The sequence below is a fragment of the Amblyomma americanum genome, chromosome 3 (assembly GCF_052857255.1).
Source record: "Amblyomma americanum isolate KBUSLIRL-KWMA chromosome 3, ASM5285725v1, whole genome shotgun sequence".
NCBI classification, from domain to species: domain Eukaryota; kingdom Metazoa; phylum Arthropoda; class Arachnida; order Ixodida; family Ixodidae; genus Amblyomma; species Amblyomma americanum.
Genome location: NC_135499.1, coordinates 225,891,012 through 225,905,890, shown reverse-complemented (window position 1 = coordinate 225,905,890; position 14,879 = coordinate 225,891,012). Strand labels below are relative to the sequence as shown.

The 14,879-nt window shown below is 47.2% G+C and overlaps 1 protein-coding gene and 1 pseudogene across 3 annotated transcripts in view; one reads left to right on the top strand and one right to left on the bottom strand.

Moving 5' to 3' along the window:
* The window catches only part of cert (ceramide transfer protein), a 34,106-nt gene that overhangs the window by 7,233 nt on the left and 11,994 nt on the right, over positions 1 to 14,879 (bottom strand). For both annotated transcript variants that reach the window (XM_077660315.1, XM_077660314.1), the window contains exons 7-11: positions 14,247 to 14,336; positions 12,559 to 12,633; positions 10,706 to 10,931; positions 10,204 to 10,406; positions 6,217 to 6,343 (exon numbers count right to left, since the gene is read on the bottom strand). In XM_077660315.1, coding sequence (XP_077516441.1) covers positions 6,217 to 6,343; positions 10,204 to 10,406; positions 10,706 to 10,931; positions 12,559 to 12,633; positions 14,247 to 14,336 — 721 coding nt within the window. The remainder of the gene's footprint in view (positions 1 to 6,216; positions 6,344 to 10,203; positions 10,407 to 10,705; positions 10,932 to 12,558; positions 12,634 to 14,246; positions 14,337 to 14,879) is intronic.
* LOC144126249 (uncharacterized) lies at positions 3,253 to 5,784 on the top strand (annotated as a pseudogene). The gene has a single exon (XR_013313471.1). The product of XR_013313471.1 is annotated as an uncharacterized LOC144126249 (transcript).

The following is a 14,879-nucleotide window of genomic DNA, read 5'->3' as shown; positions in this document are numbered from 1 at the left end:
ACCATCTCAACCGCCATAAAAATATCTATTTTCGTCTCGCGCTTCAGCTCCAGGTTGAGGAGAACTCTGTCGACGACTCGACGCTTGTATGCGCACTTCACGCTATTAATTATCCCTTGATCCAAGGGCTGAACCACGGACGTTGCGTTTGGGGGGAAGTAGCGGAGCTCCACGCTGGTCAGCTCGACCTCTGCAACGTAGTGGGCCGTGCAGTTATCCAGCAACAGGCACACTGTCCTTTCCTGGCGACACATGTCGCTGTCAAATTCCTTCAGCCATGTAGCGAAAATGGCACGCGACATCCACGCCTTTGAATTGGCAACGTACTTCACAGGAAGCTTTTTGGTGCCTTTAAAACAGCGCGGCCTCGCACTCTTTCCGATGACAAGCGGGTCTCGTTTGTCGGTGCCGTCCATGTTGACGCACAGCAAAAGAGTCAGCCTTTGTTTGCTGTGTTTGCCGCCGTGGCACGCCTGCCCCTTCAGGGCGAGTGTTTTTTTAGGCAGCATTTGGTAGACTAGACCGCTCTCGTCGGCGTTGTAGACGTCGCTGGGGCATATTTTCCCAGAATGTCGGGCACATTTTCAGACTGCCAGTCGCCGACTACAGCCATGCTTACGCTGCTCGCTTCACCGCTAAGCACTTTCCCGACGATGCCGTGTCGTTCTTTGAAGCGCGACAACCAGCCGGGACTTGCCTTGAACTCGTTGTCGCACAGCAAGCACGCTAAAGAGCGAGCTTTTTGTTGGAGCAGGTCTCCACTCACGGGAATACTATTCTTCGCCCGCAAATCCATAAACCAGGCGAAGAGGGCCTCTTCCATTTTGCTTTGAGGAGTGGTCTTCAGCATTTTTTTGCGCGAGAGATTCCCCGACGAAGTGGCGCGGAGGATGTCATCTTTCCCTTTCAATATTGTGGAGAGAGTACTCGCTGGAATGCCATGTGATGCAGCCACGTCACATTTCTTCTGTCCACTTGTCACAGCACGAATTATGTCCGCTTTCTCGTCCAGGGTAAGCCTTTTTCGTTTCTTGCAGGGCTCCATCTGCTAGTCAGGAGGGTTAGCGGCGCGCTTGCTCGCACACACCACGTCCGCGTTCACGATAGCAAGGCTAGACTGATGGAGGCCTAACAAGCTGAGCTTGACAAAGACGTGCGTTCAAAGGCACGGGGAAATCCGCACAAGAGCGAACACAGAGCACAACACACAAACACACAAAAAAAACACGCGAACTGCAACAGCGCCATCTATGAAATGTGGCACGAAACTTTTTTACTGCTGGCGCCATCTCGTGAGCTCGACTCAAAATTAAAACTCGTTTTGCGCCGCGCAGTTTGAAAAAAGCGACGGGATGAAGATGCTCCGCGCTGTTACCGCTGACTCGCAATCAATAAATTTTGGGGTGCTGTCTACAAAATAGACCAAAAATTAACACTTTTTCACCTTTATTTCTCGAAAAAAGGTTCGTTAAATCGGGACAGATCACGGAATCGGTTTCGTTATTTCGGGTTAGTCAAAGCATTGAACCCTATGGGCGTCTGAGGGGGAATTAGGATACCTTCGTTAAATCGAGATTTTCGTTAAATCGGGTTTCATTAATCGAGTTTTGACTGTAGTTGCAACATTCAACACAAAGATTGCACTGCTGTGAACACCTAATCAGAGTTACATGACCCTATATAGCAACCAATATACACAAGCAGGGCTCAAGAGTAAGGTCTTCCTTTCTTACAGTTTCTCTTTAATGTCATAATTTATGAAGCAATATTGTCACAGCATGTAGTGGTGGTGTGTGTCAGGGGGGGGGGGGCAAAAAGTGGTCAATTCTGTGTGTGAAGGAGAAGGTTATGGACACAAGAATGCCAGGCAAGTGTGATAGTGTGGACCTCCAACTAAAGAAACCATGTTCAAAGAACCATAATGTTCAATGCCCGGTTTCAATATAAATCTCAAATATATTACATAAAGTACTCTGGATGAATTGACAAAATGCTTCCATAAAATGAGCTAGAACGTATGTTTTTGCGGTTCAACGGAAACCAAAGTTCACTTATGCCAGAAATCAATTGTGTATACTGAACTCAATGTTTTGTTTTTTTTATCTTGCAAAATTGGGGTAATACTCCGCCTATTTCAGCAATTAAGACTGGCGGTTTCCTAAAGCCGTTACCATGTGTTCAACAGTACAGAGGCAGAGCCTTTCGTTGAGAAAAACCCAACCATTACTGATTATTACACAGCAGGCAGGACCTTGCAGCAAAGTACTGTTTATTACAACTTGACATTACAACGTGGCTTTCCTTCAGGATGCTATTGGGCCCGACATGTTATTTACCCACTACCACGCAAAGTAACTCAGCCATGTGACACATCACATACCCAACTGCCCCAATAAAGCTCCCACAGCTGTATTCATTTGAAACAAAACAGAGACGCATCTTTTTTTCTGGTTTGCTATTTGTCTTGTCTCAAATATACCTACCCGGCACCCGGCCATAATGAACTATGTCACACGCTGAACTTGAGCTGTATTTATTGCTCGTGAAAATACCAAACTCCATGAGCTATCAGCCTGAAACCATGGCTGCAGCCTTTTCACAATGGCCACAGAAACAGAGTGGTTCCGATTCTAGCTGCTGGGTTTACCCGAGTTTCATCAAAAGCATTTGTCAACCTTGTAAATTTTATGGTGCAAGGCTACTACCAGCTACTGCCAATAAAAAAAAGGGAGGGGGGGCTTTGAAAAGCTACAGTTCTCATCTGCCACGCAGATTTAAATCAAGCCCCTAAAACAACAACAAACAGATTTAAGGGGGGAAGCGGGGATCAGATCGCGATTTTCGCGAAAAAAATCGATTTTTGAAAAGTACGCTTTTCAGAATCTACAGCATCATTTCTATCTTGTACTGAAATATTTCACCAAAAAACAAACTCTAAGCACTAAAAATAAATATATTTGTCGGTGCCGGCGTCCACGCATCCGCCCGAAATCGCGAAAAAGTCGCGAAGTTCAAGGCGCGACTGCTCGGATTTCCCGCCACGGAGCGCCGCCATTTTGGTATCGTTGGAAAGCCCGACTCTTCGGCTCTTTTTCCCAGCCCTTCCCTTCCTCCCCTGCCAGCCAGCAAGCGCACAAAAAAAGAAAAACCGGAGGGTGGCAGCACGGAGCAGCCAATGACTGCCGCGCCCCGACTGGCTCTGCGCCGCGGCGCGTTGTTAGGTGCCTCCTCATTGGCCGACGCCGCGGCATAATGGCGGTTGAGGCAAGGAGCGTCTGCTGGGAAGCCTTTCTGGCCTTTCCTTCTGTTGCGTTTCGAGGAGTACGACCACGTGCAATGGATCCGCGCACGTTCGAAAAGAAGTACCGGACGAAGCATGCCTACGGGAAGCGGAAACGCAAGCCCGTCACAGCAAGGAAGAAGCGGCTATTGTCAGCAGGTGGTTCGGCCGAGCCAAGCGACCGTTCAGAATCGGCGGAGTACGCGCCCAACGTGCTGTGCGATCTCTCGCCCAACGTGCTGCGGGATCTTGCGCCGAGTCGAGCACCAGCCAGTGATAGTGAGACGAACCATGATCTTTTGCCGTCGAAGCGCGGGCGCAGTGTTACTGCACCGGTGACGATCGACATGCCAGTGAGTCTCGCCTTAGGCGAGCGTCCCACCATACGCGAGTGTCCCGTCGCAAGTTCGTCCAGCACAGATAACGGAGTGGGCTTGCAGCGGTCATCGCCGCCCGACTGCAGAGCATCGGAGACGCGCTTCCGCGGTGAATCGTTCAACGCCGAGATGTCTCCGCAGCCAACAACCGCCAGTGAAGGCAGTCCCATGCCATCGACGAGTTCCGGCGCTTCGACGGTGCTGCAATGCGGGCGCACGCTCGATGCCGCGGATGCGCCGGCGGCCGTCCTTGCCGCTCATCGCAGTGTTGACTGTTCGCCCAGTGAACGTCGCACTATTCAAGCTCACCTAAAAACACGATTTGTGTCCGCGGAAAGTGCAGAACTGCAAGCGTCGAGAGTTCGCGAATCGCTTCGCGCGGTTTCGGCAACGGAGCGCAAGTTCGGGCTGACTGGCTCACAGGAAAATGCCATTCCCGCACCTCCAGAAGAGGAGTTTATGCTTGTTCAAGTTGCTGCTTTGAACTCGCTGATTGGTTCCACGCTTTGCCCAACTTGTCAGCAGTCCGGCCTAGCAGTGCACCGCGAGACTGAACTGGGGCTAGCTGTGAAGATGGTACTTTCATGCATTTCCTGTGGTACCCTACAGTCAGAGTGGTCCTCACAAAGGAAGAGCGGCTCTAGAGCTTTTGAGGTCAACATCAGAGCTATGCAAGCAATAAAAAGCATTGGGAAAGGACCAACTGCTCTTAATGACTTCTGGGCCACCATGAATGTCTCGCATCGTGGGTTACACCACAAAACATATGATGAGCACCTCAAAAAAACTTTCAAGCCTGCCGCAGCGGCAGCTGCACACAACATCTTCACAGATGCTGTAGAGGCAGTGAAAAAGGTGTACATTGAAATGGGGACATTTTCAAAGAACATCACAGTAGTTTATGATGGCACTTGGTTGACACGCGGTCACAGCTCCCATACTGGCGTAGGCTGTATAATTGAATTTCATACAGGACTTGTGTTGGACTGCGTAGTTCTGTCCAACTTCTGCCTTGGGTGCAGCCGACAGCCAGCAGAAAGTAACCCCCATTATGCTGAATGGAAGCAGCAACACCAGTGCCAGAAAAACACTGATGTGAATTCTGGAAGAATGGAGGTTGAGGCTGCACTACAACTCTTCAGGCGCTCCTTGAGCAAAAATGACTTACGCTACACAAACAGTTTGTGATGGGGACAGCCGCATGTTTCGCACTTTATGTGATGAAGAAGTTTATGGTTTTGTGCAGCTGTCTAAAGAAGACTGCATAAATCACGTGAAAAAACGAATGGGGGCTGCACGTCGCTCTTTGGTAGCCAAGGCAAAGAAAGGAGAGCCACTTGGTGGAAAGGGGGGCCTGACACAGCAGCTCATCAAAAAACTGACGAACTACTATGGCCTTGCTCTGCGGAACCATTCAAAGTCGAGGAAATGCAAAGGGCAGTAATGGCAACATACTACCACATCACATCAACAGATGGTGAGCCCCATCATGAGCTGTGTCCCCCTGGCCCCCTTAGCTGGTGCAACCACCGATCAGCTGAGGCAGAAGGGCAGCCAGCACCAGCTCACAAGTACAAGCTTTCAGCTAAAGTTGCTGAAGCACTTCTGCCTGTGTACCAGCGCCTCTCAGACCCTCAGTTGCTGGCCCGGTGCAAAGGAGGCAAAACTCAAAACGCGGCTGAGAGTCTCCATTCAGTGATATGGTCATTAATATCAAAAGACCAGCATGCCTCACTGTTTGCCGTGGAAACAGCAGTGCACGAGGCAATTTCAAGGTACAACTCGGGCAGTCTGAAAGCTTATTCAGACCTGTGCACAACATTGGGCCTGCGCCCTGGTGCCCTCTCTCTTCAGCGGGCTGTCGAGAAAGATTCCCAGCGAATGAAGAAAGCACACAAAGTCCATCTCCTGAAAGGACAGAGGGCTAAGAAGTCACCTGCTGCCAAGGACACCAAATTTTACAACGCAGGAGCATTCTAGACAGTGTGTGCCAGTATGGAACTTTGAGGCTTGTTTTCTCAAAAGTTTGTTTTGGGCTTATCACCTCGCTTGTGGAAAGCATAGCACGGCAATGGGAGCTCGGATTTTAATCCTGTTTGTTTTGTTGCAATTGCTGAAGTGTGCCTTATGTCAAGACAGTCTCAGATTTACCATTTAGGCTCACCATTTTTTATTACACAATAATTGGAGCATGATACATTCTAAACATAAAGGGAAGGTGCATTCTATGTCGTTTAGAAGAAGAGCAGAGAAATTTAAAAAGAAATTAAAAGAATCTTGACTTAGACTATACTTCTTAGTAACTATTAAAAACATTTACAGACCCATAACCCATTTTGCTGTCACGCTAGGCTTTCCACGAGCAAGCAACATGTGAGCAATATATAAATAATGATAAAATCAAAACTACTGAAGATATTATTGTGAAACTTTGTAGCTGTCTGTTTGATGCTATTTCAAACCTGTCTGCCAAATTTCATCACTCTAAGTTAAAAAATAAAAAAGTTTGTTCCGATCCCCTCATCCCCCCTTAAAACAAGTGAAAAGTGCAGAACTCACTGGTTGAGCAGTAGGTGATTTTGCATGAGATGTTGTCCCGAGTAATGTTGCTGTTTGGCTGCGGTGGGTCGACGAAGGTCTGGCACATCAGGCACACCGTCAGCCTGACACGCACGCACTTACCCAGCTGCAAGCAAGCATTAGAAGCTGTGATAATTCATACCAACCACAGCTCTGGGCTGCACAATACAAGCCCCAGCCATGGAAACACATCGAATTACACTAAGAAATGCAAACCTCTTCGATAAACTCTTGCCAGAATGCAGAGATGCAATAGACTTGCCCTTTTATCAAGGACACTTACTAGGAGTGAGCGAATACTCAAAACTTTCAAATAGCAAATCCTTATATTCAATTTGGTAAACAAACCAAATAATGTGTATTCAAAATTATTTGGAACAAATTGAATCCAAGTTCTTGAATAGTCTGTGAATAATAGGCACAAAGTTTGGATAGGGCATGCCAGTTTTTTTTTTTTTTTTTCAGGATATTTTAAAAACAGGGCCCACTCCGATGCCACACTGCAAGCTGCCGCAATCGGTCTCTGAGCAATGATAGACACAGTGCCGCGATGCGGTCCATTTGTGTGGTGCCGTTCATAATTCTCGTACATCAGGGCTACAACATTGGACGACATTGGATACTGGAGGGCATGGCTCAAACACTCGTCGCTCTAAAACTAAGATTGGGTGCCAGTTGCTGTCGTCACTTGCATGAAAAGGTAGGTTTCCTATGTGTATGACATGATTGAAACGCAGTCAATATACTGTCTTTGTGTTGCATATGGCTAGTGGAGGTCAGGGTTGCGTTTTTCAACTGCCTCAGCTGCTGCCGCTAACACATCCCTGTTTCATATGAATATTTGTTTTGGACAATTATTCGCACAACTAACAAATAATCAGAAATATTCGCACACCCCTACCACTTACCATAAAGGGAAAAATACAGTAGAACCTTGCTGATGTGTTCCCAGTTCATATGTTCAAAATCGCGAGTAGACACAAAAATGTTCTAGGCAGTTACAGTTTTTCTTCTAATTAACATGTTCTCTGAAAATACAATGACCCGATAAGTATGCTCGCAATTTCACCAAATTCTGATTGTACAGCATGCTTGGCAACCAACTGTAGATTTGCTTAGGTACGAATGGCAGAGCTCGGGCCCTCAACATCGGCAAAAGCCCAGCATGTGTCAGCTGCCGAGGTGGCTTCTCTACAGTGCAGCGAGCAGTACAATGAGGTGAAGCATCCAAAAACTATAACAGCACGCAAACACAAGAGCGGACCTGGGGCCAGATTCCACTTCGGTTCCGTTTCCGAACCGTTCCTTTTCGGAGTGACGTCAAAATGACGACAGCGAAGTACGGGAGGAGAAAGAAGGGGAAGCCAACGGCCAATCGGTGAGCGCGCGACCTCGCGGGAGCCCGGCCCACGACTGCCTGGCTTTTTCGGGGGCCGTACACTAAAAAATAGGTTGTTTTAAAAAGAAATCAAATATTACAAATAAATGGTAGTACATATTATTTAATAAGAAGTCGCAGCACATGCAAGAGAGTGCAGTAAAAAAACTATTTTGACGTTTCTTTTGGTACATGTTTCTCTTTTCTGTCGGTAGATGGTGTCGCATACGCGCGCGCGCGCGCGCGTTGCCGTCTGGGAAAACATGTGCTTTTTGGCGCGCGTTGAAGTTTCGTCTGCCTTTGGTCCCGTTTCTGACAAGAAGACTCGCAATGGCAGAAGCAGCTACTCGCCGGCCTCTTGGGCCCCATGTTTCGCCGCGACAGCGTACTCTGCTTGTAGAGTTCATGAATGAACCCCTGTGGCTCGTGAAAGGGTCGTATGTTTTGACGCCAGAAATTATTATAATAATAAATGACGCCATTTATATGTTGCCATGTAGGGCCACAATAACTGTATTGCGACGCAGAATGCAATATATTGAGAAAGTAATGCGGAAACCTCGGCAGAATTTGTTTCTCATAAGTATCGTTAACATGCTACCCGACAATGTAAATGACGTTTCCTCACTCCGATTTTGAGTGCATTAAAATTTAAGCATACAAAAGCACGAAACCCACGCAGGCGGCTGAAATTCGCGAATTATGATTTTGTTTTAACGAGTGGACAGACTTGTAATACTTACCAACATCGTGTTAATTTAGGGCGTAGTAGCCCTTTCTGGTCATGAATGCCTGCGTTTCACCAGGGCTGAGGCGTTTGGGCTGACTGATGGCAACGAGGGTTCCATCGATGCAGCCAACAACACCAACAGGAATTCGGCCGCGGTGCAAAAATTCTGCCACTGCCTGTTGTTTTTCCGCTGGCGTGGACGTAAAGGTTACCCACCCTTTTCGCTTGCCTACGTCGCGAGTTACAGCTAGCGCTACTGCGCTGATGCAGCAGCGGCTCATTGAGGATTGCGAGAGTTGGATGGTCACCTAACTGCCAACAGAAGTCTGAAAGCTCCCGGTTGCAAAAAAAAACCGAAGCGGGCAGAGAACTTTCGCTTCTGTCGGCAGTCCGCTCGGCCCCTTTGCCCCGATTTCGCCCTCAAGATCAGCACACAGCCTACGCACCAGCGCCTTACTCATCCTGAAATGGCGGCGGAAATCTTACTCCGGCAGATCGAAGGCATCTTCCCTGTTTCTGGGTCTTCTCTGCCCAGTGCGGCCGCAAAGAGCCGCGAAAAGATACGGGGTAAAGGGCGCCGCCATGTTTGTTTACAAGCGTGCAGCAGCGGTTCCCGCGAAACGGACCTACTCGCCGCGGTTCTTGTGCCGGCCGGCGAAACGGTTCCTTTCGGTGCCGTGGCCACGCCCCGTGACGTAGACGAAAAACGCGGAGCCGCCTCCGGAAGTTTTTCGTCACGCCGGACGTGACGACGGACGGCCAATGAGAGGAGGCGAAAGGAACTGGTTCCCGGACGGAACCGCAGTGGGATCTGGCCCCTGGGCTCTATACGCACACTGGCAGTCCACTGCACAAGTGGGTTCTCCACAGTGCATGAATGCAATCAGGTGAAGCACTCAAAAACAATGGTGACAGCGAAGAGATTCTGGTTTGGTTTATGGAGGTGTAACGTCTCAAAACGACTCGGGCTATGAGGGATGACGTAGTGGAGGGCTCCGGAAACTTCGACCACCTGGGGTCCTTAATGTGCACTGACATCGCATAGTACACGGGCCTCTAGAATTTCGCCTCCACCGAAATTCGAACAGCACGGCCGGGATCGAACCCGTGTCCTTCGGGTTGGCAGCAGAGCACCATAACCACAGAGCCACCACCACAGCAGCGCTGGAGATTCTGGCCATTCTCATACTTACAGTCGCCGACTCGACACGTGAAATTTCTTTTGTGCTAAGGACAACAGAAATGCTGAAAGAAATTTACAACTATCACGTAAGGGTATTCAGATCTTGTGCCAATAGATGCTGACTATACTTTGCAGGAAGTAGAGATGCCAACAAACACCTTTGCACTCATCCTTGAGTCACATTTTTCAAAACTTTAGTGGTTTTGAGTCACTTTGCCCCCATAATTTCTGCAAAAAATACCAACGAGGTTCTACTGTACGCCATAGTTAAAGCTCATTCTTCGACTGCTTTTGAGCATTTGAACAGAATGTATCCTAAGAAAACCTGCTAAACTGTTTGCTTACCCCATACCCTACCATCCACGTTCAGCTGTAGTGTAACTGCAGAACTGATGCAGTTCTAAAATAAAAGTTCTTTGCCTGTTCCTAGAACAACGCTTATTTCAGGCAGGCTCCTTTCTACAGCCACCTGATACTGACACACGTGTTTGATACTAAGTCGCCATAAGTAGGTCACAGAATGACAATTTTAGGTGATGATACGGTGTCCACCAGAGAGCTATCAGCTCTCAGCGGAAATTCACTCAAACACTGACCACCTTAGGTAGACGCTTCCCCACTGTACTTCTCAATATATAGTATTTACAGTCAATTCTTAAAAATTTTCTAACGTACAGGCACGTGCGGTGTGTCACATGAGTTGTTGCAGACGATCCAGACGTCGTGGGCATCAGGGTCCTCCTCGTTGGGTGCCCGTGCCATGTGAGACCAGAAGAGGGCATCTCGCTGGGTGGCCGGCCACACCCGCTTGTGGATCTGGTGCACAATAACTGTCATGGGCTCCAGAACCTCTAACACTTCCATGTTTTCCAGCGTCGCTGCAACACCACAAAGAAGGAATGAAAAAAGTGATATAAATGCTGCTCTTCATTCTTCACAGCGAAGCTTGAGACCTTCACAACAACAAGTAACATAATTCTCAGCGCCCAAAGCAGACCTCAAGACACTCACAGCAACAACAGCGCCTGATGCAAAGGTGCCTTCACGATCACTAGATATGCAAGAAGTACCCTTGGTAGAGAAACAACTTCACTTGTTAGGAGACACATTGTAGTGACTCTGATACACAGTGAACTTTCCAATACACAAGAGGCATCGTCACACGTAGCGCACTCACTTTCCCAGTCAAAGCGCACTTCGGGGCTGAAGAAGTAGTGGCAGACCTCACGACCCGTGACGCCGCGCACCATATGCACAGCCTTGAGGGGGTCGCACACAATGCCGCCCTCCTCCACCTCTCTCCGGTACATCTTCATCTCTCCGTCTTCAGCAAACAGCTGCCAGCCGCCCTCTCCGACGCCCATCTTGGCATAGCGCAGCTGCTCCATGGTGATATCTTCCACCTGTGCCACCAAACGGAAAGTATGATGCGATATTAACGATTTGGCACCAGGGCCAAAGAGTGCCATGGCTAAGTGGTCAACATGAGTTGGGGCCCTAAGTATTTCACCCCCGAGAAGCCAAGCACCATGCCAGGGGAAAGGTTGTACCCACTTGAAGCTAGTGGGTACCCCAAGGGCAGTAGCAGTAAAATGCATTCAAAGGAGCTTCAAAGAAGCAGGAGGTCCCGTGTCAAGAGTATGTAAATGCAAATGCACCTGCAACAGTGCTCACTTCAGTCCAAGCTACAGTCATTGGGGAACGGACACTGCCTTCGCCTAGCGTGTCAGGCGGCGATGGATGTGCTTTGTGTCACAATCCTGACATGCATGCGACCGTGTTACACGTTCAATAACGGTGACACGAGGTCTGGTGCAGGCAACCACAGTGTGAAGGCAGGGCTCAGATTGAACTAACCTTAGTGCTTGCAAGCATAGCACTTGTTACTTCAGTAATAAAAAATGTTTTTCTGGGACCCTTTTCTCTTCTTCAACCTGACAAAACTGACATGGCCACCTTGAGGAAGACAATCCAAGTTGAGCAAAATCTTGGCCAGTGTTTCATATGCATTCACATTCTGTTCAAACTCTCTTCCATTTTCAAAGCTGCCCATACTTTGCGTCACTGCGCTATACCTGCACTGTTCTCCTCAACAAAAATTGATTCTGTGTCTCTGGTTATGTTGATATTTGTCCAGCAGTAAAATATGCATTTACTGCTGAGAAAATCGGATTCAGAAATTTCCTGTCACCGAATTCATACCCGTGATGTCAAGGTAAAAAAGGACTCGGTTATCACTGCTAGGAAGTGAATGGTGGCATAGGCTAGCCTCGGGGATCTTCCCACTAGAAACTGTCTTAGACAGACACGCAGCAGTTTGCGTGCGAAAACAGCCGGTTATGGTGATACCTGTATTTCATGTTTTTACTTAACCGTTATAAAAGCAAGCTTCTCTGTGAAAGTAGTCTTTTTGTCAGTAAAAAGCGGTAGTGCAACGATACAAGCCATCTTACTCACTGTACTGTCCCTTTAACAAGTGGATTATCCTGCCATGTTGAAAAGGAATAACAGAGAGCGATTAGGTGCACCCAAACTGGAAGCAACGCTTATAAGATTAATTCCGTAGAGGGTGTTTCACAACACTACTTTCAAAAGCCTGGACCTGGCAAGACAAGCAAAATAGGATCACATACATGGGGCTCCTCACCTGCCTTGGCCCGACACCCATTATGTTTCTGGCTTCTCTCCCTTTCACACTGCTAGGGCACACAGCCAATTCCTCTGGGGCAGATGTCCCTAAACACCGTCTGCAGGCTCTCACCACGTAAAAGCTTTTCATGCCATGGAGCAGAGAGACAAGGAAAGCCTGTCGTGCCATTTATGTTGCTGAGCATACTGTCAGATCTAGGTCAAACTCTAACATTCCAAAAACGTGCAACTTTTTTTATGATCCACGAAAGCTTGAAAAGAGAAAAAAACTTCAGTTTTCTTTCAGTGCACAAGTGTACACTACAAGCATGGATTGTTTGTAGGAATCATCAGAGAGTCCTTTCAGAGTCGAGGCAGGCAATAAAACTGAACTGCACAAACCTCCTTCCAAAGTGGATGTTGAGAGGCTGCAGAGGCTGGCCGCAGCATCTCACGCACCCTGTTTTTGATCTGACGCTGCAAGAAAACAAGCAACAAGGCAAGGACACATCACTCATGCCGTTTTCTATCGAAGATTAAAAGTTTCCTGCTCTCAAACGAAGGCTAAACGTTCTGTGTTCATCAAGGGCAATGTCACATAAATGACATCTTTACCAATGACAAAAGAAAAAATGCAATAAGAGTGACAGAAAAGTGAGAACACTTTTTTTTTTCTGCTCTGCAATCACAGTGCACAATAGAACATGGAGCAAGACCAAAATAAAGTGTTTTGCGACAGATGTCTAGCATCTGAAGCTGTCATCCATCAGAAACGACAGCTGTTTTGATGTGTCTTTACTGGTGGAGAATGAAACTGGGCAGCAAGTAGGCTGCCAGAATAAGCTACAACAAGCCACAAAAAAAAAAGCAGCTAACACTAATTTAACTCCCCGTGAAAGAATACAGCAAAAAAAAAAAATCCGTTGTATCATTGAAAGTCTCGAAGCTCAGTGCCACCTGTCAGTACTATTTACACACAAGCTTAGCCATGCCCTATCTGATGCCAGTAATACAGCACTGCTAAAAATAAGAGTTACGCTCTCAAGAGTTTGACAAATCATGAATCGACCCTTAGGGCTACCAACTTGCACTGCCGCTTGAAATGCTCTTCCGAGCGGCATCAAAAGCTTCGGAATTGAACAGAGCTTTGCATCAAGTTTTGGTTTGGTTCTCCTTGAGAACCACATATTGAGAACTACATTAGGGCTCTGCCACTAGTGCTCCAGGCTTACCAGCGGAGCAAAGCAAAAGCACCTGCAATGAATTTGTCCGACCACTGTGGTGAAAGCAGCTAAGGCCCAGATGCAATGGGCACCTGTGCGCTCTGACCTCAGCCCCCGAAGGAGACAAGCTGACTAAGTTCAACTTCGCATTCTACAAGTAGACCGTAATCTCAGATGACTGCTGAGCATGCAAATCACGGTATGAAGTGGAAAGGATCAACTGGGCAATGCCAACAGTGCATGCAGAAAACCTCATTTATGTACAGCTGTTCCCATTCAAATGCTCTTGCACTGGCTCAGACATCTTTTTTTCTGCAACACAAGACAAAATGCCCTCAAAGACTACAAGTTGCTGGTTGGTGCCGCTTGCTGGTTTTTCTTTTGAATTTATTTCCTGTACAGTGACTTAGACATACACTATAGTACAACTTGACAAAGAAAGTGCTGCGGTTTTTGCCACTCATCGCCATGCACAACTGAGGTCCTGGATGATGATTTTAACCTGATATGCTGATATATGATGCGCTGCGCAGGCAAATGCTCAAAACTAGAGGCTGACAATGAACTGCTCTAGTTCTGGTTCAATTACCACTGAACAGCTTCTCGAGCATAGATGTCTCCCATATGAATATTTTACTTCCCCCTATGCTCCTCTTCCCTGCATACTGTCATACAGTGCTGCAATCTGGTTAGCGTCCAATTACAACAGCTACCACCAGATGGTGCAAACAATATGTAGCGTAGAATATGCAAAATATGCAAGGCAGCCTGTATAACTACAGTTTTTCCAGGTACAAAATTTTCCAAGAGCAATCAATTTTGTGGAAAAAGTATGAGCGACACAAGCATGAGAGGGAAGACTCTTACCCGTTCTTCTTCCTGCTGCTCGTTCCTGTCTAGTGCAGCATCAATCGCGTCAAAGAACTCGTCTTCATTGATCATGCTGTGTGGTCCCTCCTGTGCAGTGAGGCAACCCACAAAGAAAAAAGTCATATCGGTGACACCAAACTGTTGTAGAATGCTCTCAGCTCACTTCCATTGAACCATAATGCCATCCAAATCTCAGGTTAAATCTCACAAAAAGGTTTTTGTTATGCTGATTATGAATCTTAACAAACTAAAAGCAAGGCTAAAACCAGATGCTAAGAATCGGACACCTACTTGACTAAGTGTGAATTGTCATTTATTAAGGTCAAACTACACGCTATACAACGTTTCACTTGTGCTGAACATATTCACAACCATTACATGACTTAGTATTTATTCCACTATTTACAACATTATCCATCATAATTTGCCTCAATTACCATTTAAAGGCATGTCATTCTTAACCATAAATTATTTGCCATTATTTGCAGATCCAATGGTAGCCAAATACAGACACATTATGCAAGGATACACGACAATGGCTTTTATAGTAACGGCATCACAGAAGATGTTGGCTACTTTAGACACTCCTTGCTGCACTCACGTGAAGCACACAAGAGCTCCTAGCCATTA